Raw genomic sequence first — 24,686 nt, 5'->3', positions numbered from 1 at the left:
TCTTAAGATAGCTAGGTGGGACAATCACATATTACAGGTATAGAACGTATATTTTTCCTCAATAAAGTAGATATTTTTATCTAAATGTCCTCATAAAGGAGTAGCCTAGCCTAGTATGATTCTTGCCCTATGAAGCCTAAAGGAAAGTGTCACTATGATAGCACCCACCTTGGTCTCTTTTGGTGCCAATAGTATCCAGCTGCAGCTGACACTCACACATCCTATAGGCCTATGTCCCTGTCAGTGTGCATCACATTGTATCCATGACAGAAAAGCCCCTTCTGTAAAAATGTTCTCTAAATCAGCAGCAGGACATCCATCCCTGCAGCAATGCTGTCTGTCTTTGACCAGATGGATATCACTGAAATGATTTGAGAGGCTAAACTCTCACAGCTAGGAAAAGACAGACAGACATTAAATGCCATGACAAACAATGAGTGGCAGCGTAATCTTCCAACACCATCTACGGTGTACTCTATGCCTTAGATTGTAATGGTAATCGGCACACAAATATACACAGTAGCTGAAAAAAGTGCGGAGAAGGATGTTGCATAAATTGGAATGATTTATTCCGTCACTCCTAATTTGAAAACATGGACAAAATTGCTCTGAAGATAATTTGACATAAATGTGAAATATATATGCTTTATTTTCAATCAAGACTTTAAAATGGCACATAACGTCAGGGTGTGTGAAGATTGACACAAATCGAAAACCTTGTGCAGAAAACCTTCTGATTAGTTCTTTAATTTATATAAAAATGTAAGTACTTATTTTTACTCTCAAATTACATATATTTATGATTCAAAAAATTAGTTCAAGAAATGAATGCCTGTGTTCAAAGCAGGTCATTGGACCCAACATTCTCATTCAGCAGGTAACAATTGCAACACTTTTCATTTTACAGGACCTTAAAACAGAAAATCACTGTATCAGTTTGTATTTACAAAGTGCAAGGAGGCATATACTACATATGGGGAATCATTTTCAGCCCTTATCACAAATAATCTTGAAACCAGAGATTGATTCGATAATACTCATTAAAGTTTAAATTCCCTAAACTGAAACTGTGCCAAAGCAATACAGTACATCTCCACTGAGAATACAAAGGACTGTCAAAAGGCAGATGTTATGGATCAATGATAGACCTTGTGTAAATGTGATAACATTCCCTCATTGGATGAGGAACAGTAGCAAGATGCACCGTTTAGTGGGCGCTAATATGCTTATTTTATAACACTGGTAGTTGACATGTACAGTATCACAACTGAAAAGTGTTGATAGTCAAATGCGTTTTGGCTGAAATTTGATGGTACAGCGTCAGATTTCACCCTTCTGTAGAGGGTGTTCAGTCAATAGAGGTAATATTAATTTGGCAACACTTAGCTATACACCAATAGAAAAAACAACAAAATGTGTCAATTGTGCAAATAATACCTGTTTGCTAGTTTACGTGTTCTAGGTGATGATTATGACTGTTTCTTCTATCCTCTGACCCAGAGAATGACTACTCATTTTAAATACGTAAACAATGTATTTAAACCACGTCTCAATACAAAAAACACATTATAGACTGTGCAGTGTTTGGGGCCTTCATGGGGTCCTTCTGCGGGAGGTGGGGAGGGCATACATCTATTCTACATCTATACATCTACATTTTTTGTTTTTTTATAGTGGCTGTGCACCCCTGCTAAATGCATATAGGGGAAACACTAGTGTGACTATGACCCACTGGAGGATGTAAGGTGAGGTGATTCATAGCAGTTATCTAAATGTCCACCAGACTTTCTTTGACAAGAGAGCCGTCGGCCAACAGTCCTCAGAGAGACACCAGGCACATCAAAGCACTTTTTAACTCTCATCTGATGAAATGTGTGTTTACACTGTTATAATGTGTTTTAAACGGTTTACAAAGAGTTATCAATAACTCTCAATGTACACCAGAATCCTCTCTCCTCAAAAAGGCACAGTAATATTCATCATCACGATGCACCTCGTGAACAAAATCAAAGATACCCATAAACAAAAAAATAATGCAGTGGTGAACAGTTGAAATAATACAGTCATTTATGTAAATTCTCTGTAGGGTTTCACCGTAGTGAAAGACAACCAGACATACTGAAGTAGTCTATCTGTACTATGGCTCCAGGCCCTGGTCTCTGGCTGCAGCTTTTGGAGCAGATTGCATTAAAGAGTCTGTAACTGCGGTCGGCTGGAGTCTTTAAACCAGGTTGTACTCCTTCACATTGCATTAAAGAGTCTGTAACTGCGGTTGTCTGGAGTCTTTAAACCAGGTTGTACTCCGTAAAATTCAGCTGGATTCTTTAATCCAGGTTGTACTACTTCAGATTCAGCTGGAGCCTTTAAACCAGGTTGTACTACTTCAGATTCAGCTGGAGCCTTTAAACCAGGTTGTACTCCTTCAGATTCAGTTGTAGAATGAAGTCCTTGACGGCGGCAAAGACAAATCGAATGTTCTCCGTGTCAGTGGCACAGGTGAAGTGCGAGTAGATTTTATCGCAATCTGGATTCAGGTCCACAAACATCTTCAAGATGAATTCTCTTCCTGCCTGTGGGTCCCGCTGGGGCCCTGCGAGGAGGAGATATGATTAGTTATATGATTCATGAAATAATGGCACATCAGTTAATTTAACTCTTATATCAATTTAAACCAATATATTAAATATTGTTTCATTTCTGGTTAAATGAACAAGGTATCGACCCAGCAGGACTGAGAGGGAGGGTGTTTGAAAGTGTACTGGAACTGTGTGTCTTTGTGGTTTGAACATTGATTGTTTGTGAATCGCCTTCGGTGGCCACAGGAACCAAGAGGTTACAAATTGCACCGCCAAGGATCGATTACAGGCCATAAGGGTCAAGGTCTTGTAAATGGTGTTAGACGGCTGCATCATATACATACAATAGTTTATTTATGATGTGCATTGTATTTATATTTGTTTATTTAGGGTGTTTTTATCTATAAAGTATACTGGTAATATGATACAGGGCCAGCGCAAGCACAGTTTTTAAATGGGTTTTATAGTAAAGACATGTAATTTAACTGTAAAAATATATTAACGTGTAATGTGGCATGAACACAACCAGTCATGATGTTTTCATCTGATTGCCAAACAAATCACTTTAAAAAAGTAGGTAACCTTCACACTTTTGTCCAAAATAATTCCAGCATCTGAACAGTGCATCTGAACAGTTCACCCGCCAACTTTCTCAAGTGGCTGAAACTCTCTCATTGGAGAAAGCATCTGAGCGAGCGAAACAGCATCTAAGCGAAACAGCCCACCTCTGTCTTACTAGATGTAGCCAATGTACTGTATCTGGCGCTGTCTGACCCCCAATAAAGTATGACATGCTACTCCTTCATGGGGGGGGTCAAGTGCAAGTGCTGGTTCATTTGTTACCGTGCATTCAGAAAGTACACAGACCCCTTGATCAACAATGCAGTTCAAGAAAGAGTTAAGAAAATATTTACCAAATAAACGAAAGTAAAAAATTATAAAAAGTAACAAAATAACGAGTCTGATTTAAAAAAAATGTAACTAGGCAAGTCAATTGAGAACAAACTCTTATTTACAATGACGGCCTACACCGGCCAAACCCGGACGATGCTGGGCCAATTGTGCGCAGCCCTATGGGACTCCCAATAACGGCCGGTTGTGATACAGCCTAGATTCAAACCAGGGTGTCTGTAGTGACGCCTCTAGCACTGAGATGCAGTGCCTTAGACCGCTGCGTCACTCGGGAGTCCCCAAATCATGTCCAATCAATTGAATTTACCACAGGTGGACTCCAATACATTTTTAGAAACATCTCAAGGATAATCAATGGAAACAGGATGCACCTGAGCTCAATTTCGAGCCTCATAGCAAAGGGTCTGAATACTTAAGTAAATAAGGTATTTCTGTTTTTTATTTCTAATACATTTTCAAAAAATTCAGAAAACCTGTTTTCTCTTTGTCATTATAGCGTGTTATTGTGTGTAGATTGACGAGGGAAAATGTTTATTTAATACAGCTTAGAAGAAGGCTGTAATGTAACAAAATGTGGAAAAAATCAAGGGGTCTGAATACTTTCCGAATGCACTGTATATACAGTGGGGAGAACAAGTATTTGATACACTGCCGATTTTGCAGGTTTTCCTACTTACAAAGCATGTAGAGGTCTGTAATTTTTTATCATAGGTACACTTCAACTGTGAGAGACGGAATCTCTCAAAATCCAGAAAATCACATTGTATGATTTTTAAGTAATTAATTTGCATTTTATTGCATGACATAAGTATTTGATACGTCAGAAAAGCAGAACTTAATATTTGGTACAGAAACCTTTGTTTGCAATTACAGAGATCATACGTTTCCTGTAATTCTTGACCAGGTTTGCACACACTGCAGCAGGGATTTTGGCCCACTCCTCCATACAGACCTTCTCCAGATCCTTCAGGTTTCAGGGCTGTCGCTGGGCAATACGGACTTTCAGCTCCCTCCAAAGATTTTCTATTGGGTTCAGGTCTGGAGACTGGCTAGGCCACTCCAGGACCTTGAGATGCTTCTTACGGAGCCACTCCTTAGTTGCCCTGGCTGTGTGTTTCGGGTCGTTGTCATGCTGGAAGACCCAGCCACGACCCATCTTCAATGCTCTTACTGAGGGAAGGAGGTTGTTGGCCAAGATCTCGCGATACATGGCCCCATCCATCCTCCCCTTAATACGGTGCAGTCGTCCTGTCCCCTTTGCAGAAAAGCATCCCCAAAGAATGATGTTTCCACCTCCATGCTTCACGGTTGGGATGGTGTTCTTGGGGTTGTACTCATCCTTCTTCTTCCTCCAAACACGGCGAGTGGAGTTTAGACCAAAAAGCTCTATTTTTGTCTCATCAGACCACATGACCTTCTCCGATTCCTCCTCTGGATCATCCAGATGGTCATTGGCAAACTTCAGACGGGCCTGGACATGCGCTGGCTTGAGCAGGGGGACCTTGCGTGCGCTGCAGGATTTTAATCCATGACGGCGTAGTGTGTTACTAATGGTTTTCTTTGAGACTGTGGTCCCAGCTCTCTTCAGGTCATTGACCAGGTCCTGCCGTGTAGTTCTGGGCTGATCCCTCACCTTCCTCATGATCATTGATGCCCCACGAGGTGAGATCTTGCATGGAGCCCCAGACCGAGGGTGATTGACCGTCATCTTGAACTTCTTCCATTTTCTAATAATTGCGCCAAAAGTTGTTGCCTTCTCACCAAGCTGCTTGCCTATTGTCCTGTAGCCCATCCCAGCCGTGTGCAGGTCTACAATTTTAGCCCTGATGTCCTTACACAGCTCTCTGGTCTTGGCCATTGTGGAGAGGTTGGAGCCTGTTTGATTGAGTGTGTGGACAGGTGTCTTTTATACAGGTAACGAGTTCAAACAGGTGCAGTTAATACAGGTAATGAGTGGAGAACAGGAGGGCTTCTTAAAGAAAAACTAACAGGTCTGTGAGAGCCGGAATTCTTACTGGTTGGTAGGTGATCAAATACTTATGTCATGCAATAAAATGCAAATTAATTACTTAAAAATCATACAATGTGATTTTCTGGAATTTTGTTTTAGATTCCGTCTCTCACAGTTGAAGTGTACCTATGATAAAAAATTACAGACCTCTACATGCTTTGTAAGCAGGAAAACCTGCAAAATCGGCAGTGTATCAAATACTTGTTCTCCCCACTGTACATATACATAAATTGTACTTTTTTATCTAAATGTCGTCATAAAAGGAGTAGCCTAGCCTAGCCTAGTATGATTCTGACCTATGAAGTCTACAGGAAAGTGTCACTATGATAGCACCCACCCTGGTCTCTTTTGGTGCCAATAGTATCCAGCTGCAGCTGACACTCACATATCCTATAGGCCTATGTCCCTGTCAGTGTGCATCACATTGTATCCATGACAGAAAAGCCCCTTCTGTAAATATGCAATTAGGGTTAAGTGCCTTGCTCAAGGGCACATCGGCAGATCTTTCACTTAGTCAGTTCAGGGATTTGAACCAGCAACATTTTGGTTTCTGGCCAAACGCTCTTAACCACTAGGCTTCACATACTGAGACAGAGGGGTGCTATTTGGCCGCCTTTCCTTCCAGTTCTCTGCTGTCAATGACTGGAACGAACTGCAAAAATCACTGAAGCTGGAGACCCATATCTCCTTCACTAGCTTTAAGCACCAGCTGTCAGAGCAGCTCACAGATCACTGCACCTGTACATAGCCCATCTGTAAACAGCCCATCCAACTACCTCATCCCCATACTGTATTTATTTATTTATCTTGCTCCTTTGCACCCCAGTATCTCTACTTGCACATTAATCTTCTGCACATCTACCATTCCAGTGTCTAATTGCTATATTGTAATTACTTCGCTACCATGGCCTATTTATTGCCTTACCTTACCTCATTTGCACTCACTGTATATAGATTTTTCTTTTTTCTACTGTATTATTGACTGTATGTTTGTTTATTCCATGTGTAACTGTGTTGTTGTATGTGTCGAACTGCTGTGCTTTATCTTGGCCAGGTCGCAGTTGTAAATGAGAACTTGTTCTCAACTAGCCTACCTGGTTAAATAAAGGTGAAATTAAAACAAAACTGTAATTTTTCTTTGCTGAGATTGATGCGTCTTTCGGCGTGCATCTCGGCCAAATAAATGATCAGTATATCAATATGTTATTTGGACTGGCAATGAGGTACGGTATGGCGGACCAGGCCCACTAAGGCCTGCCCATAATGCCGGCTCTGACACGATAACTGAATGCTAATCCATTTTGCATGGGTAGTTTATGATCACATTTAGCTGGTCCGTGTAAATTGAGCTCGTCTTTTTTTCATTAAATCCATGAAAAAAAGGAGTTCTTACCATCATATTCAGGGAAGTAATCCACCAGATGTGAGAACAAAATTTTCTCTTGCATTAAGTCAATCTTATTCAAGAATAGAATGATTGAGGAATCTTTAAACCACGGGTAGGTTATTATTGTCCTGAACAATGCTTTGCTTTCCTCCATTCGATTCTGTGGAAAGTAAAAAAAACACACAATGTTAAAGAGACAACCTGTATTTGCCCTTCTTTTTTTTCTAACTCCATGTTCGTAAATTCAATCTGGAGTGCCAGAGTGCGCTCAGAATGCGCTCTGGGCGTTCGTAAATTCAGAGCGTTGTCATTGTCCATTCGTAAATTCACAGAGTTTCGCTCTTGGGGAGTCCGCTCTGGCTGAGGAGTAGGGTTGATCCAACCGCTCTGATATGGATCCAGATTCCTACCAAAAGGTTAAACGTACGTATCGTTAGTATCCTAAGAAAATCCAATACGTAAATTGTTAGGATCGTAAGAAAAGCTATGCTTGAAACATGAACGTAAGCGTGAAATTTAATCTGTTGTTAGGTTCTTATTTTTCAGAGTAAATAACTCACAGACACTTGAGAAGCTTGACCAAGTTTAATTCTTCCCAAAGGGTCGACACAGCTGTATTCAGACAAAAAAACATTTCTCACCATCACATTTATATACACTGCTCAAAAAAATAAAGGGAACACTTAAACAACACAATGTAACTCCAAGTCAATCACACTTCTGTGAAATCAAACTGTCCAATTAGGAAGCAACACTGATTGACAATAAATTTCACATGCTGTTGTGCAAATGGAATAGACAAAAGGTGGAAATTATAGGCAATTAGCAAGACACCCCCAAAAAAGGAGTGATTCTGCAGGTGGTGACCACAGACCACTTCTCAGTTCCTATGCTTCCTGGCTGATGTTTTGGTCACTTTTGAATGCTGGCGGTGCTCTCACTCTAGTGGTAGCATGAGACGGAGTCTACAACCCACACAAGTGGCTCAGGTAGTGCAGTTCATCCAGGATGGCACATCAATGCGAGCTGTGGCAAAAAGGTTTGCTGTGTCTGTCAGCGTAGTGTCCAGAGCATGGAGGCGCTACCAGGAGACAGGCCAGTACATCAGGAGACGTGGAGGAGGCCGTGGGGCCGCACAGCCCTCCATGTGCTCGCCAGAGGTAGCCTGACTGCCATTAGGTACCGAGATGAGATCCTCAGACCCCTTGTGAGACCATATGCTGACACATGCACATTTGTGGCCTGCTGGAGGTCATTTTGCAGGGCTCTGGCAGTGCACCTCCTTGCACAAAGGCGGAGGTAGCGGTCCTGCTGCTGGGTTGTTGCCCTCCTACGGCCTCCTCCACGTCTCCTGATGTACTGGCCTGTCTCCTGGTAGCGCCTCCATGCTCTGGACACTACGCTGACAGACACAGCAAACCTTTTTGCCACAGCTCGCATTGATGTGCCATCCTGGATGAACTGCACTACCTGAGCCACTTGTGTGGGTTGTAGACTCCGTCTCATGCTACCACTAGAGTGAGAGCACCGCCAGCATTCAAAAGTGACCAAAACATCAGCCAGGAAGCATAGGAACTGAGAAGTGGTCTGTGGTCACCACCTGCAGAATCACTCCTTTTGTGGGGGTGTCTTGCTAATTGCCTATAATTTCCACCTTTTGTCTATACCATTTGCACAACAGCATGTGAAATTTATTGTCAATCAGTGTTGCTTCCTAATTGGACAGTTTGATTTCACAGAAGTGTGATTGACTTGGAGTTACATTGTGTTGTTTAAGTGTTCCCTTTATTTTTTTGAGCAGTGTATATTAGAGTGTCTAGTTTGAACACAGACACTGGACAGAGGTAAATGTTGTATTTATTTTTAGGGGTAGATCAGTTTTAATATTGCATATGGATTGTAGCTTCCATCAATGTAATTGTCTGCATCACTTCCTTATATAAATATATATAGGCTTAGTGTGGAGTCATTAAAACACGTTTTTCAACCACTCCACAAATTTCTTGTTAACATACTATAGTTTTGGCAAGTCGGTTAGGACAGCTACTTTGTGCATGACACAAGTAATATTTCCAACAATTGTTTACAGACAGATTATTTCACTTATAATTCACTGTATCACAATTCCAGTGAGTCAGAAGTTTACATACACTAAATTGACTGTGCTTTTAAACAGCTTGGAAAATCCAGAAAATGATGTCATGGCTTTAGAAGCTTCTGATAGGCTAATTCACATCATTTGAGTCAATTGGAGGTGTACCTGTGGAACGTACTTTGGTGCGAAAAGTGGAAATCAATCCCAGAACAGCAAAGGACCTTGTGAAGATGCTGGAGGAAACAGGTACAAAACATAACCTGAAAGGCCGCTCAGCAAGGAAGAAGCCACTGCTCCAAAACCGCCATAAAAAAGCCAGACTACGGTTTGCAACTGCACATGGGGACAAAGATCGTACTTTTTGGAGAAATGTCCTCTGGTCTGATCAAACAAAAATATAACTGTTTGGCCAAAATGACTATCGTTATGTTTGGAGGAAAAAGGGGGACGCTTGCAAGCCGAAGAACACCATCCCAATCGTGAAGCACGGGGGTGGCAGCATCATGTTGTGGGGGTGCTTTGCTGCAGGAGGGACTGGTGCACTTCACAAAATAGATGGCATCATAAGAAAGGAAAATTATGTGGATATATTGAAGCAACATCTCAAGACATCAGTCAGGAAGTTAAAGCTTGGTCACAAATGGGTCTTCCAAATGGACAATGACCACAAGCATACTTCCAAAGTTGTGGCAAAGTGGCTTAAGGACAACAAAGTCAGGGTATTGGAGTGGCCATCACAAAGCCCTGACTTCAATCCCATAGAAAATGTGTGGGCAGAACTGAAAAAGTGTGTCCGAGCAAGGAGGCCTACGAACCTGACTCAGTTACACCAGCTCTGTCAGGAGGAATGGGCCAAAATTCACCCAACTTATTGTGGGAAGCTTGTGGAAGGCTACCCGAAACATTTGACCCAAGTTAAACAATTTAAAGGCAATGCTACCAAATACTAATTGAGTGTATGTAAACTTCTGACCCACTGGGAATGTGATGAAAGAAATAAAAGCTTAAATAAATCATTCTTTCTACTATTACTCTGATATTTCACATTCTTAAAATAAAGTGGTGACCTAAGACAGGGAATTTTTACTGGGATTAAATGTCAGGAATTGTGAAGAACTAAGCTTAAATGTATTTGGCTAAGGTATATGTAAACTTCCGACTTCAACTGTAGATAATACCTTTGATACAGTGGAAGCAATACAAGATTATAATATTTACAGAAAAGACAAATGCCAGTGGTGGAGGTGATGCGGTTTTATTCTGAACCACATTCCTGTAAAGCTTAAAGAGGATATCATGTAAAATACCATTGGAAGTAATATGGCTACAGGTTCATCTGCCTCACCTAAAGCCCATTCTTGTGGGACGCTGCTATAAACCACCAAGTGCTAACAGTCAGTATCTGGATAGCATGTGTGAAATGCTTGATAATGTACAGTTGCAAGAAAAAGTATGTGAACCCTTTGGAATTACTTGGATTTCCACATAAATTGGTAAAAACATGTGAACTGATCTTCCTCTAAGTCACAACAATAGACAAACACAGTGTGCTTTAACTAATAACACACAAATTATTGTATTTTCCCTGTCTATATTGAATACATAATTTAAACACTCACAGTGTAGGTTGGAAAAAGTATGTGAACCCCTAGGCTAATGACTTCTCCAAAAGATAATTGAAGTCAGATGTCAGCTAACCTGGAGTCCAATCAATGAGACGAGATTCGAGATGTTGGTTAGAGCAGCCCAGTCAGAGTCCTGATCTCAACCCGATTGAGATGCTGTGGCATGACCTTGAGAGCGGTTCACACCAGACATCCCAAGAATATTGCTGAACTGAAACAGTTTTGTAAAAGAGGAATGGTCCAAAATTCCTCCTGACTGTTGTACAGGTCTGATCCGCAACTACAGAAAACGTTTGGTTGAGGTTATTGCAGCCAAAGGAGGGTCAACCAGTTATTAAATCCAAGGGTTCACAGTTTTTCCACCCTGTACTGTGAATGTTTACACGGTGTGTTCAATAAAGATAGGAAACGTATACTTGTTTGTGTGTTATTACTTTAAGCAGACTGTGTTTGTCTATTGTTCATGACCAACTTATGCAGAAATCCAGGTAATTCCTAAGGGTTCACATACCTTTTCTTGCCACTGTATGTGAAATCAACAGAGAGGTATATTTTCTGGGTGATTCATATATTGACCAGCTTTCATCAAGCTGCCCACTCAAGAAAAAGCTTAAAACTGATTTAGGTTATCAGTCAACCTACCAGGGTAGTTAAAAACAGCATAGGAATGAAATCATCAACATGTATTGATCAGATCTTTACTAATGCTGCAGGAATTAGCTTGAAAGCAGTATCCAGATCCATCAGATGTGGTGATTACAATATAGTAGCCATATCTAGGAAAACCAAAGTTCCAAAGGATGGGCCTAATATAGTGTATAAGAGGTCATACAATAAGTTTTGTAGTAATTCCTATGTTATTGATGTAAAGAATATATGTTGGTCTGTGGTGTGTAATGAGGAGCAAACAGACACTGCACTTGACACATTTATGAAATTGCTTATTCCAGTTGCTAATAAGCATGCACCCTTTAAGAAAATGATTGTAAAAACTGTTAAATCCCAGTGGATTGATGAGGAATTAAAAAAGTTATGGCTGAGAGGGATGAGGCAAAAGGAATGGCAAATAAGTCTGGCTGCACAACCGATTGGTAAACATATTGCAAATTGAGAAATCATGTGACTAAACTGAATAAAAAGAAGAAGAAACTACACTATAAAACAAAGATGAATGATAGTAAAAAGCTTTGGAGCGCCTTAAATTAAAATCTGGGAAACAAGGCAAACTCTGCTCCATCATTCATTGAATCAGATGGCTCATTCATAACAAAACTCACTGATATTGCCAACTACTTTAATTATTTTTACATTGGCAAGATTGGCAAGATTAGCATGACATGCCAACAACAAATGCTGACACTACACATCCAAGTATTTCTGACCAAATAATGAAAGACAAGCATTGTAATTTTAAATTCCGTAAAGTTAGTGTGGAAGAGGTGAAAAAATTATTGTTGTCTATCAACAATGACAGGCCACCGGGGTCTGACAACTTGGATGGAAAATTACTGAGGATAATAGCGGACGATATTTCCACTCCTATTTGCTATATTTTCAATTTAAGCCTACTAGAATGTGTGTACCCCCAGGCTTGGAGGGAAGCAAAAGTCATTCCGCTACTTAAGAACATCAAAGCCCCCTTTACTGGCTCAAATAAGATAATCTCTCCTCGTCTGCCCACGTGTTCTCGCACACCCCGAGAGCTTCTGGTCAGCGGGGTGGTGGCACTGGGATCCTCATCTCTCCCAAGTGGACATTCTCTCTTTCTCCCCTGACCCATCTGTCTATCGCCTCCTTTGAATTCCATGCTGTCACAGTTACCAGCCCTTTCAAGTTTAACATCCTTATCATTTATCGCCCTCCAGGTTCCCTTGGAGAGTTCATCAATGAGCTTGACGCCCTGATAAGTTCCTTTCCTGAGGATGGCTCACCTCTCACAGTTCTGGGTGACTTTAACCTCCCCACGTCTACCTTTGACTCATTCCTCTCTGCCTCCTTCTTTCCACTCCTCTCCTCTTTTGACCTCACCCTCTCACCTTCCCCCCCTACTCACAAGGCAGGCAATACGCTTGACCTCATCTTTACTAGATGCTGTTCTTCCACTAATCTCATTGCAACTCCCCTCCAAGTCTCCGACCACTACCTTGTATCCTTTTCCCTCTCGCTCTCATCCAACACTTCCCACACTGCCCCTACTCGGATGGTATCGCGCCGTCCCAACCTTCGCTCTCTCTCCCCCGCTACTCTCTCCTCTTCCATCCTATCATCTCTTCCCTCTGCTCAAACCTTCTCCAACCTATCTCCTGATTCTGCCTCCTCAACCCTCCTCTCCTCCCTTTCTGCATCCTTTGACTCTCTATGTCCCCTATCCTCCAGGCCGGCTCGGTCCTCCCCTCCTGCTCCGTGGCTCGACGACTCATTGCGAGCTCACAGAACAGGGCTCCGGGCAGCCGAGCGGAAATGGAGGAAAACTCGCCTCCCTGCGGACCTGGCATCCTTTCACTCCCTCCTCTCTACATTCTCCTCTTCTGTCTCTGCTGCTAAAGCCAATTTCTACCACTCTAAATTCCAAGCATCTGCCTCTAACCCTAGGAAGCTCTTTGCCACCTTCTCCTCCCTCCTGAATCCTCCTCCCCCTCCTCCCCCCTCCTCCCTCTCTGCTGATGACTTCGTCAACCATTTTGAAAAGAAGGTCGACGACATCCGATCCTCGTTTGCTAAGTCAAACGACACCGCTGGTTCTGCTCACACTGCCCTACCCTGTGCTTTGACCTCTTTCTCCCCTCTCTCTCCAGATGAAATCTTGCGTCTTGTGACGGCCGGCCGCCCAACAACCTGCCCGCTTGACCCTATCCCCTCCTCTCTTCTCCAGACCATTTCCGGAGACCTTCTCCCTTACCTCACCTCGCTCATCAACTCATCCTTGACCGCTGGCTACGTCCCTTCCGTCTTCAAGAGAGCGAGAGTTGCACCCCTTCTGAAAAAACCTACACTCGATCCCTCCGATGTCAACAACTACAGACCAGTATCCCTTCTTTCTTTTCTCTCCAAAACTCTTGAACGTGCCGTCCTTGGCCAGCTCTCCTGCTATCTCTCTCAGAATGACCTTCTTGATCCAAATCAGTCAGGTTTCAAGACTAGTCATTCAACTGAGACTGCTCTTCTCTGTGTCACGGAGGCGCTCCGCACTGCTAAAGCTAACTCTCTCTCCTCTGCTCTCATCCTTCTAGACCTATCGGCTGCCTTTGATACTGTGAACCATCAGATCCTCCTCTCCACCCTCTCCGAGCTGGGCATCTCCGGCGCGGCCCACGCTTGGATTGCGTCCTACCTGACAGGTCGCTCCTACCAGGTGGCGTGGCGAGAATCTATCTCCGCACCACGTGCTCTCACCACTGGTGTCCCCCAGGGCTCTGTTCTAGGCCCTCTCCTATTCTCGCTATACACCAAGTCACTTGGCTCTGTCATATCCTCACATGGTCTCTCCTATCATTGCTATGCAGACGACACACAATTAATCTTCTCCTTTCCCCCCTCTGATAACCAGGTGGTGAATCGCATCTCTGCATGTCTGGCAGACATATCAGTGTGGATGACGGATCACCACCTCAAGCTGAACCTCGGCAAGACGGAGCTGCTCTTCCTCCCGGGGAAGGACTGCCCGTTCCATGATCTCGCCATCACGGTTGACAACTCCATTGTGTCCTCCTCCCAGAGTGCTAAGAACCTTGGCGTGATCCTGGACAACACCCTGTCGTTCTCAACTAACATCAAGGCGGTGACCCGTTCCTGTAGGTTCATGCTCTACAACATTCGCAGAGTACGACCCTGCCTCACGCAGGAAGCGGCGCAGGTCCTAATCCAGGCACTTGTCATCTCCCGTCTGGATTACTGCAACTCGCTGTTGGCTGGGCTCCCTGCCTGTGCCATTAAACCCCTACAACTCATCCAGAACGCCGCAGCCCGTCTGGTGTTCAACTTTCCCAAGTTCTCTCACGTCACCCCGCTCCTCCGCTCTCTCCACTGGCTTCCAGTTGAAGCTCGCATCCGCTACAAGACCATGGTGCTTGCCTACGGAGCTGTGAGGGGAACGGCACCTCCGTACCTTCAGGCTCTGATCAGGCCCTACACCCAAACAAGGGCACTGCGTTCATCCACCTCTGGCCTGCTCGCCTCCCTACCTCTGAGGAAGTACAGTTCCCGCTCAGCCCAGTCAAAACTGTTCGCTGCTCTGGCACCCCAATGGTGGAACAAACTCCCTCACGACGCCAGGTCAGCGGAGTCAATCACCACCTTCCGGAGACACCTGAAACCCCACCTCTTTAAGGAATACCTAGGATAGGATAAAGTAATCCTTCTAACCCCCCCCCCCTTAAAAGAGTTAGATGCACTATTGTAAAGTGGTTGTTCCACTGGATATCATAAGGTGAATGCACCAATTTGTAAGTCGCTCTGGATAAGAGCGTCTGCTAAATGACTTAAATGTAAATGTAATGTAAAAAAATAGTTGACCAATCAGCCTGTTACCAACCCGTAGTAAACTTTTGGAAAAAATTGTGTTTGACTAGATACAATGCTATTTTACAGTAAACAAATTGACAACAAACTTTCAGCATGCTTTTAGAGAAGGACATTCAACAAGCACAGCACTTACACAAATGACTTATGATTGGCTGAGAGACATTTATGATAAAAACATTGTGGGGGCTGTTTTGTTAGACTTCACTGCGGATTTTGACATTATCAATCATAGTCTGCTGCTGGCAAGACTTGTGTTATGGCTTTACACCCCATGCTACATTGTGGATAAAGAATGACCTGTCTAACAGAACACAGACGGTGTTCTTTAATGGAAGCCTCTCCGACATAATCCAGGTAGAATCAGGAATTCACCAAGGCAGCTGTCTAGGCCCATTACTTTTTTTCAATCTTTACTAATGAATTGCCACTGGCTTTTAGGAAAACCTTTGAGGAAAGCCAGAGTGTCTATGTATGCGGATGACTCAACACTATACATGTCAACTACTACTGCGACTGAAATTACTGCTACACTTAACAAAGTGTTGCAGTTAGTTTCAGAGTGGGTGGCAAGGAATAAGTTAGTCCTAAATATTTATGAACTAAAAGCATTGTATTTGGAACAAAATCATTCACTAAACCCTAAACCTTAACTAAATCTTGTAATAAATAATGTGGCAATTGAGCAAGTTGAAGTGACTAAACTGCTTGGAGTTACCCTGGATTGTAAACTATCATGGTGAAAACATATTGATACAACAGTATCAATGGGGAGAAGTATGTCCATGATAAGGCGCTGCTCTACCTTCTTTACAGCACTGTCAACAAGGCAGGTCCTACAGGCCCTAGTTTTGTTGCGCCTGGACTACTGTTCAGTCATGTGGTCAGGTGCCACAAAAAAGGAAAATTACAATTGGTTCAGAACAGGGCAGCACGGCTGGCCCTTGGATATACACAGAGAGCTAATATTAATAATATGCATGTCAATCTCTCCTGGCTCAAAGTGGAGGAGAGATTGACTTCATCACTGCTTGTATTTATGAGAGGTGTTGACACGTTGAATGCACGAACTGTCTTTTTGAACTACTTGGGCACAGCTCAGACACCCATGCATATCCCACAATACATGCCACAAGAGGTCTCTTCACAGTCCCCAAGTCCAGAACAGACTATGGAAGGCGCACAGTACCACATTAAGCTGACTACATGGAACTCTATTCCATATCAAGTAACTCATTCAAGCAGTAAAATTAGATTTAAAAAACTGATAAAAAAAACACCTGATGGAACATGCACATGCACACACACACACACACACGATAACATACTTACTATACACACACGTACACATGGATTTGGTACTGTATATATGTGGTAGTGGTGAAGTAGGGGACTGAGAGCACACAGTCTGTGAATGTATTGTAATGTTTATAAAATCGTATAAACTGCCTTCATTTTGCTGGACCCAAGGAAGAGCTGCCTTGGCAGCAGCTAATGGGGATCCATAATAAATACAAATACAAATATTGAAGCTGGCACATTTGTGGCCTGCTGGAGGTCATTTTGCAGGGCTCTGGCAGTGCACCTCCTTGCATAAAGGCGGAGGTAGCGGTCCTGCTGCTGGGTTGTTGCCCTCCTACGGCCTCCTCCACGTCTCCTGATGTACTGGCCTGTCTCCTGGTAGCGCCTCCATGCTCTGGACACTACGCTGACAGACACAGCAAACCTTTTTGCCACAGCTCGCATTGATGTGCCATCCTGGATGAACTGCACTACCTGAGCCACTTGTGTGGGTTGTAGACTCCGTCTCATGCTACCACTAGAGTGAGAGCACCGCCAGCATTCAAAAGTGACCAAAACATCAGCCAGGAAGCATAGAATGAGAAGTTGTCTGTGGTCACCACCTGCAGAATCACTCCTTTTTTGGGGGTGTCTTGCTAATTGCCTATAATTTCCACCTTTTGTCTATTCCATTTGCACAACAGCATGTGAAATTTATTGTCAATCAGTGTTGCTTCCTAAGTGGACAGTTTGATTTCACAGAAGTGTGATTGACTTGGAGTTACATTGTGTTGTTTAAGTGTTCCCTTTATTTTTTTGAGCAGTGTATAACCTCTAAATACATTTTCAACAAAATAGTTGAAGAAGCACGAATAGGCTATAGATAGTCTTGACCATTTGGGACTCCTTGGCTATTTCGCTCTGGACAGGTTATAGCAAAGACTTTATTTATTGATATGGATATAACCTCTGTGTGATGGGGTTGTGCAATGCAAATGGCTATAACAAGCCTACATGCAGAGTGGAATTCACAAATACAACACTCAAAATGCCTAATATAAGGCCTACAGTCCGTGCTCCCAAATACTGGAAAAAGTGTGATTCATTAGGTTACATGATCACCACAATATCCCCACGAGGCTATAAAAATAAATTATGCAATTATATGGCCATTAAATAACACACAACAGCATGGCATATTTATATAGTGGAATAGGCCTAGCATAAATCATATATACTTTCTATTTTTCATCTCAGGCGGTTATTCTAGACAAGGCTCTTCTGTGTCTTTATCACAAGTCATTTGCTGAAGGCCCAAGCCTATACTACGCCATCTACTGATATAACGTTGTTATTGAATGCAGTTCTAAAACAAAGCTCTAGACTTTTATTTTGGAAATGAAACCGGAAGCTGCAAACCCTAACGTCTGGGCTAAAGTTGCTTGATTGACTAGCTACATTCGGTTCATGTTCTTTGCAGATGCCACATTACTGACAAAAGTTTGTACCCATAAAAAATATTTGTAACTGAGTAAAGGGAGACGTAAAGTAAAATTTGAACGTGTAAATGTTAAATCACAGTCGTAACACGTTTACAGATCTATTTTAACGTTTAAGTTTCCTTTTTCACGCATGGCTTTTCTTATGATCCTAACGATACATACGTTCAACCTTTTGGCGGGTATCTGGCTCCATATTCTGACCTCACAACAGCAGTCAAGCATCCAAGCTAACTGGCTAATGTTGGCTAGCTTACTAGCTACTTCCAGACACAAATGAGAGAACACCTCACTCTGACCATTTACTCGCCCTAGCAGAGCTGGTTAGGCTGTTTTCATGTTACCCAGAGTGTTGGTGACTGTCGCTGTGCTGCTGGACCCAGTGTTCTACACAGTCAGTGTGGACGATTACTTTGCAGTGATTGTGCATGATGCAAATACTGTAGAAAAAACAGCCCTTGTGTTTGTTCCAAGAATCATTACAGTGACTGAAGGGCTCCCCCTGCAGGTGAACACTAAGCACACCCCCTGAGCTGGTCAAAGTCCAGTTCAAATGTAGCATGTGCGTTACAAAACAAATGTGAGTGTTCCTATTAAAACTTTGGGAGCATTCAAACAGTGTGTGGGGTATTCTCCTTCTTTTTCTCTGAGAACACGTAGCCTGGTCCCAGATCTGTACGTGCATTTAGCCAACTCCTACGATTATAGGAGTTGTCATACAACAATAATCAGAGGGTTTGGCTAAAGTACAGATCTGGGCGCAGGCGAAGTCTAACTCCAACCCTATGACGGAGTGTGAATGGATATCAGCTGAGGCAGACAGGCGTTGGGCTCCGGGAAAATCTGGGTCATCTTCACATAACTGGTTTGGGCTGATTCAACATTTAGCGCTGGAACAATGTGCCTCTGTGTTGGGATTGACTAGGTGATTATCTCTCTCGTGGATCCTCTACTCCACGAGCAGAGATCCAGTCATACAGAGATAGCAACAGGGAGAGAGTTTGGCCAACTTTCTAGTACAATGCCATGTATCTCTGCCTCTAGCATTCAATCAATCCATTCATAAGTTCAAGCAGCTCAGTTAGGTAGCTCGGTTTAGAATTGTCAATATTCAGCGGATTGTCATTGGTCAGTATTGTCCAGGAGGCGCCAACATGGCTGCCGTGGATTTTAAGAGCACCATGTCCTCTAAGAGCACCATCATGCTTTGGACTGTTGAAAGTGCAATGACCAAACTCACCTCATTGTCAGATTCTACCAGGACCTGGTCATATTCACTGAGAGCCACCAGGAACATGATGGAGGTGACATTCTCAAAGCAGTGGATCCATTTCCGCCTCTCGGACCTCTGGCCACCTACATCCACCATCCTGAGAACACCAGCACAGCACCATGAGGTTTGAGGGCAACTCTCAACAGGCAGGTATAGAGAACACAGAGTTCTAATGGGTTATGATGAGTTATTACATTAACATCAATATGTACTGTACCGAAAAGCATGGAGATGGAGAAACATCAATTTGTATTTAAATAGTCTTTTAATACCAGTTACTTTTCTAGGATCATCTGATCAATTGTGTTCAGCAGACAGGGATGGAATAGTAGGCTATGTGGATGTTTACCTGAAGACCACACTCTGGAGGTCAAAGGGGTACTCTATGATGCCTGTGGTAGGGACCCTGACCCTGAGCACATCTTGCTGGGTCGGCACATAAGATGACTCAGCTATACGGTCCAGTGCATTCAAGTAGCTGAAAGGGCATGAGAGAAATGGGGTTATTTATTATTATTATTATTATCATCGTGTTAACAGTTCTGTTACTCATTAGATCACTTCTCAGAAAAACACAGAAGTCATAAGATACAGATCTTTCCCCCGACCATCACAATAGCAATCAATCTGGCCATTGGATCGCGTTATTGTTTACCTGAATCTGTACAGCCTTTTATGCCTGAGTTGTAACTGGCATTGGACACAGTGGAAACTATTTGGGAAGAGTGTGGGGAGTAGTCACTGGTCTGTGTCCACTCACTATTTGGCAGTCTAAACTAGAGGTTTGGTATTGGTTTACTCACTATTTGGCAGAGTCTGAGAGCTGGTATTCCCTCTTCCTATCGTAGCATTCCTGGATCCCTGAGTCATTCCATAGACTCTTAATGGCGTCAACGTACGGATTTGTAAACATTGTGACCTTCTCTACGTCCACTTCAATGACAATATTTGCATGGCCCTGAAATAGGAGAGAGAAAGAGAAGGGGAAAGAGATCATTACATAAGAGACCTATAGAGGCATTTGTCTGAGTGATCATGTTTATTGTAAATGGAAGCCAAAGGATTGTGTTAGCTTGGCCTCAGACCTATCTAGAATTTAAATGTGTGTTAGTGCGTGGCAGTTAGCACATAGCTGTGAGGTAGTGAATTTGTATGATTACTAGGCCCCATATGGTGGCTTTAAGGTAAGGGATAGAGAGCTATGTGATTAAGCAACGTCATTTTGTCTCTCTTGTGGCATATTGGTCCCAGGAGTTGCCCTACTTTACATGTGTGCCAACAGTCAACCACATGTGTACCTTTTACAAGACCTTCAGTCTGTCATCCTGCTCAGTAACTAATGTCATCATCAAATAGGCAGAAAGTAAACAAAGTTACAGATATCATAACGACATCACCTGATCCTTTACTACAATCCTCACTGAGCCTCAGAGACTGTAGAAACAAATAAAAGATCTGTACAAACATGGGCGTAGCCAGGTCCGGAGGTTTTTCTGACAATGAAAAGCTTCTAGCCTAGAGGCTATAACTAAAGCCCAGAGTTTTTCCAGAGTGGTGTCAAGGCCTGGAAAAACTCAAGTATATAAAACAAATTATGGTGCAAAAAAAAGAAATGTGTGTGTGCCAACACAAAATATTGGCAAAAAAACAGGCAAAGTTGGTATAAATGGAACAACAGAAGGGTCACCTGGTTGTCTTCACACTTATAAGGGATCTGAAGGGTCTCCATAGCGTGGATCATGGACTGCATGGCAGTGAAGATGTTCTGGTACACCAGCTTGGTGAAGCCTCGCTTGTCCTCCTCGGAGTAGCCCGTCCCATGGATGATCCTCATCTGCTTGATGAAGGTACTCTTCCCACTCTCACCAGTCCCTGGGGAGAAAAAGCTCAGAGATTAACTCCGTTTGACTTTTAAATTACCCACACAGTAGCCTGCCAATGCACATTTTAGGCTTATAATAGAGTGTCATTTTTATATTGTCAATTTGATGAACACATGAAATGTAGATTAAACTATTGCTGAGTTACCCAAACATTTTGATTGAAATACAATTTTTCACCTGCTACTGAAGAGTAGCACTTTGTTTTGGCCATGGAATGTTGATACAGCAGTTTCAGGGTGTGGTCTATTGTGTGTTGTATCTGTCACAGGAAAATATTTCTGATCTCCGAACCTAAATGGACAGTGATCCATGACAAGAATTGATTGATTTCTAAGAAATGTGGCCCCTATGCAATTAAACAACCTAACGTTTATAGTAGCAATGGTAACCCTTCCTTAGTCACCTAACAAACTACACGAGTCTGATTGCTGTCAACATTCTTTCCTTGAGTTATAACTTATTTTGCTCCCAGCAGGGTGACAGTTGTGAGCTGGATGTGTGAACTTAATAAATGATTCTACATATTTAAGTTATATAAACATCACAGAGTACCAAAGACATTACACTACAATAAACAAAACAGATTAGCCTGGTGGGAGGAGCTACATGAGGACAGGCTCATTGTAATGGCTGGAATGGAATAGATGGAAATGAGTCAAACATGTGGTTTCCATATGTCTGATGTGTTTGATAACTTTCCAAATATTCCATTCCAGCCATTACAATGAACCCCTCCTCCTACAGCTCCTCCCACAAGCCTCTGAAACATTGTTTTCTTGGCAATATCTCAAATAAATTCAAATTGCCAGGCAATATGTTTTTTTTAATAGGCATGTGCATTGAAATAACAGATACAATGTACACTGATAGAGTCAGTATTATAATGAACATGTTTCAAATAATGATACAATGTCATATTAGTGCTTTGAGTGGTAATTAGAACTGTGATCGTTGGTTTACCGAGAAGCAACAGCTTAAACTCGCGACGCGAGTCTTTCTTGTCCCGGCGAAGCTGTCTTTCGATCTCGTCGTTGATCCGTCGAGCCTCCTTTCCCTCTTCGCTGAGGCAACAGGCCCCTACGGAGCCCAAAGTCATGACTCTCTTGATAAAACTTACTTTTGGGTCGAGGAGGTAGGCCTATATTCCAAAGTGAAATTTAAAAAAAGTAAAAAAAGTAAAAAAAATTGTTATGGTGAAAAACATTGTCACTTTGTTAAATAAATGGTTATATTTAACTAAAATAAATGTCCTCCCTCAGCACTGACTGAATTCTCTATCTACAGTGCAATGCATAGCCTACACTCTAGAGTCCACAGTAAAAGCCAAGCGTAATAATGCGAATACAATTCCCAGAAACTGATTGAACCTTTGGCAGAAACATAAATAGACCACTTGTTATTTTATATTTATGTAAACTACGGTCCCATTACGAAATGCAATAGGAGCCAATCCGTTGGGAGAATGAATAATGAAATACCAACATGTAAACAGAAAAGCAAATCTTTACCTCCAATAGTTGAACTCCGGGTGTGGTGAGTGAATATGGCGGACTTTTACTCCATATCACCATAAATGTATAAAAAACGAAATTCCATTATTCCACAGGACTTACAAAAAATAATCCCATACCACAATATGTTCCTTTTGAATTTGTCTTCATTGAAGATGCATTGCTTAACGTTGTTATATTTTTTCTATTGTCCCCTTTGCTTGTCCCATCTGTAATTTCATTAGGTACAGAATACAGTGTACTCTGACTGGACCCTATGTTACCCTAGCAGCAAAAAGGCAAGGAGCCATAAAAAGAAAAGTGCTCTACACAGTAAAACATTTTCTTCATATTCATCCACCCTTTTGTCATGCTTCTTCAACATCACTCATCCTTGCCTTTATTTACGTTTTTTTCTTCATCATTATTCTACATCTTAATAATTTTCACCAACATAAAAAGTGTGGGCCCATGAATGGGGTGTGTCGGACAGTTTCTCTCGATGTAGAGGACTCTTATTTTCACACAATTCTAGCCATTATTGCTGCCAGCTGCTGTCGTGTTGTGCTGGCGTAACTCAAGCCCCGAACCATGTGACGTTAGGAGAGGGTGTGTTTAGATGGGAAAGGATCATTAAGGCATGTCGCTCAATATGTTACATTGTAATGAAACAACTGTCCGGTGGCACATAAAAAGGGTGGGCAGTTCACTACTTAAATAAACACTTAACATATCTTGAATTGAAGAATATAGAGGCTAATTTAACACATTTTAAATGTGTTATTACATGTTATTGACTACAGTATACCAAAAATTAGGAACACCACGGAGGGCCGAGTGTCTGCAGGTTTTCGCTCCTCCCCTGTACTTCATTGATAAATTAAGGTCACTAATTAGTAAGGAACTCCACTAACCTGATTGTCTCGGTCTTAATTTAAAGGAACAGTGGTGGAGAAAGTACACAATTGTCATACTTGAGTAAAAGTAAATATACCTTAATAGAAAATTACTCAAAACTTAAAGTAACACAGTAAAACACTACTTCAGTCAAAACAATTATTTGGTTTTAAATATACTTAAGTATCAAAAGTAAAAGGAAATGCAATACATAATTTAAAATTCCTTATATGAAACCAGACAGCATGATATAAAATAACACTTTAGTTAGCTAGGGGCACACTCCAACACATAATTTACAAACAAAGCATTTTTCTTTAGTGAGTCCTCAGATCACCTCTTGATAAGTGACTGAATCTGACATTTTCCTGTCCTGCTAAGCATTTGAAATGTAGCAAGCACTTTTGGGTGTCAGGAAAATGTTTGGGTGTAAAAAGTACTTATTTTCGTTGGGAATGTAGTAGAGTAAATGTTGTCAAAGATATAAACGCGACATGTAAAGTGTTGGGCCCATGTTTCATTAGCTGAAATAAAAGGTCTCTGAAATTATCCATAAGCACAAAAAGCCTATTTCTCTCCAATTTTGTGCACAAATTTGTTTACATCCCTGTTAGTAAGAATTTCTCCTTTACCAAGATATTCCATCCACCTGACAGGTGTGGCATATCAAGAAACTGATTAAATAGCATGATCATTACACAGGTGCACCTTGTGCTAGGGACAATAAAAGGACACTAAAATGTGCAGTTTTGTCACACAACACGATGTCACAGATGTCTCAAGTTGAGGGAGCGTGCAATTGACAGGCTGACTGCAGGAATGTCCACCAGAGCTGTTTATATTTATTTAACAAGGCAAGTCAGTTAAGAACAAATTCTTATTTACAATGACGGCCTACCCCGGCCAAACCCTAACGACGCTGGGACAATCGCCCTATAGCACTCCCAATCACAGCCGGTGGTGATACAGCCTGGAATCAAACCAGGGTCCGTAGTGACAGCTATAGCACGGAGATGCAGTGCCTTAGACCGTTGCGCCACTCTGGAGCCCTGTTGCCAGATAATTTAATGTTCATTTCTCTACCAGAAGCCCCCTCCAACATTGTTTGAGAATTTGGCAGTAACTCCAAACAGCCACACAACCGCAGACCACGTGTAACCATGCCAGCCAAGAACCTACACATCTGGCTTCTACAGCTGCGGGATCGTCCAAACTCATTCTGATTGGCTGGGCCTGGCT

The 24,686-nt window shown here is 42.3% G+C and overlaps 1 protein-coding gene across 4 annotated transcripts; it reads right to left on the bottom strand.

The window, feature by feature from the left end:
- Window positions 1–547: 547 nt before the first annotated feature.
- Window positions 548–23,034, bottom strand: LOC139557372 (guanine nucleotide-binding protein G(q) subunit alpha-like). 4 transcript variants are annotated; one of them, XM_071372145.1, is made up of 8 exons: window positions 22,569–23,034; window positions 22,021–22,198; window positions 20,865–21,049; window positions 19,981–20,135; window positions 19,527–19,655; window positions 19,145–19,274; window positions 6,893–7,046; window positions 548–2,590 (listed from the first exon to the last, which is right to left on the bottom strand). In XM_071372145.1, the coding sequence occupies exons 1-8, from the start codon at window positions 22,629–22,631 to the stop codon at window positions 2,403–2,405; spliced, it is 1,182 nt and encodes a 393-aa protein (XP_071228246.1). In that variant the 5' UTR covers window positions 22,632–23,034; the 3' UTR covers window positions 548–2,402. The 4 variants fall into 4 exon arrangements, with proteins under 4 accessions (XP_071228246.1, XP_071228414.1, XP_071228330.1 ...); XM_071372409.1 differs by lacking the exons at window positions 548–2,590; window positions 6,893–7,046 and adding exons at window positions 7,066–7,292; window positions 7,447–7,498; XM_071372313.1 differs by lacking the exon at window positions 6,893–7,046 and having other exon boundaries at window positions 2,402–2,590.
- Window positions 23,035–24,686: the final 1,652 nt, after the last annotated feature.

The sequence above is a fragment of the Salvelinus alpinus genome, chromosome 1 (genome assembly GCF_045679555.1).
Source record: "Salvelinus alpinus chromosome 1, SLU_Salpinus.1, whole genome shotgun sequence".
In the NCBI taxonomy this organism is placed as follows: Eukaryota; Metazoa; Chordata; class Actinopteri; order Salmoniformes; family Salmonidae; genus Salvelinus; species Salvelinus alpinus.
Note: the sequence above shows the minus strand (reverse complement) of the source record. Positions and strands in the feature narration are given on the sequence as shown.

What these genes read in the sequence shown, in the direction of transcription:
- LOC139557372 (XM_071372145.1), bottom strand. Translation starts at nt 22,631, where the DNA reads ATGGTGATATGGAGTAAAAGTCCGCCATATTCACTCACCACACCCGGA. An exon ending in CCGGAGTTCAACTATTGGAG is followed by an intron (nt 22,199 to 22,568) that starts GTAAAGATTTGC and finishes TTTGGAATATAG; the next exon opens with GCCTACCTCCTCGACCCAAA. An exon ending in GTTTAAGCTGTTGCTTCTCG is followed by an intron (nt 21,050 to 22,020) that starts GTAAACCAACGA and finishes TTTTCTCCCCAG; the next exon opens with GGACTGGTGAGAGTGGGAAG.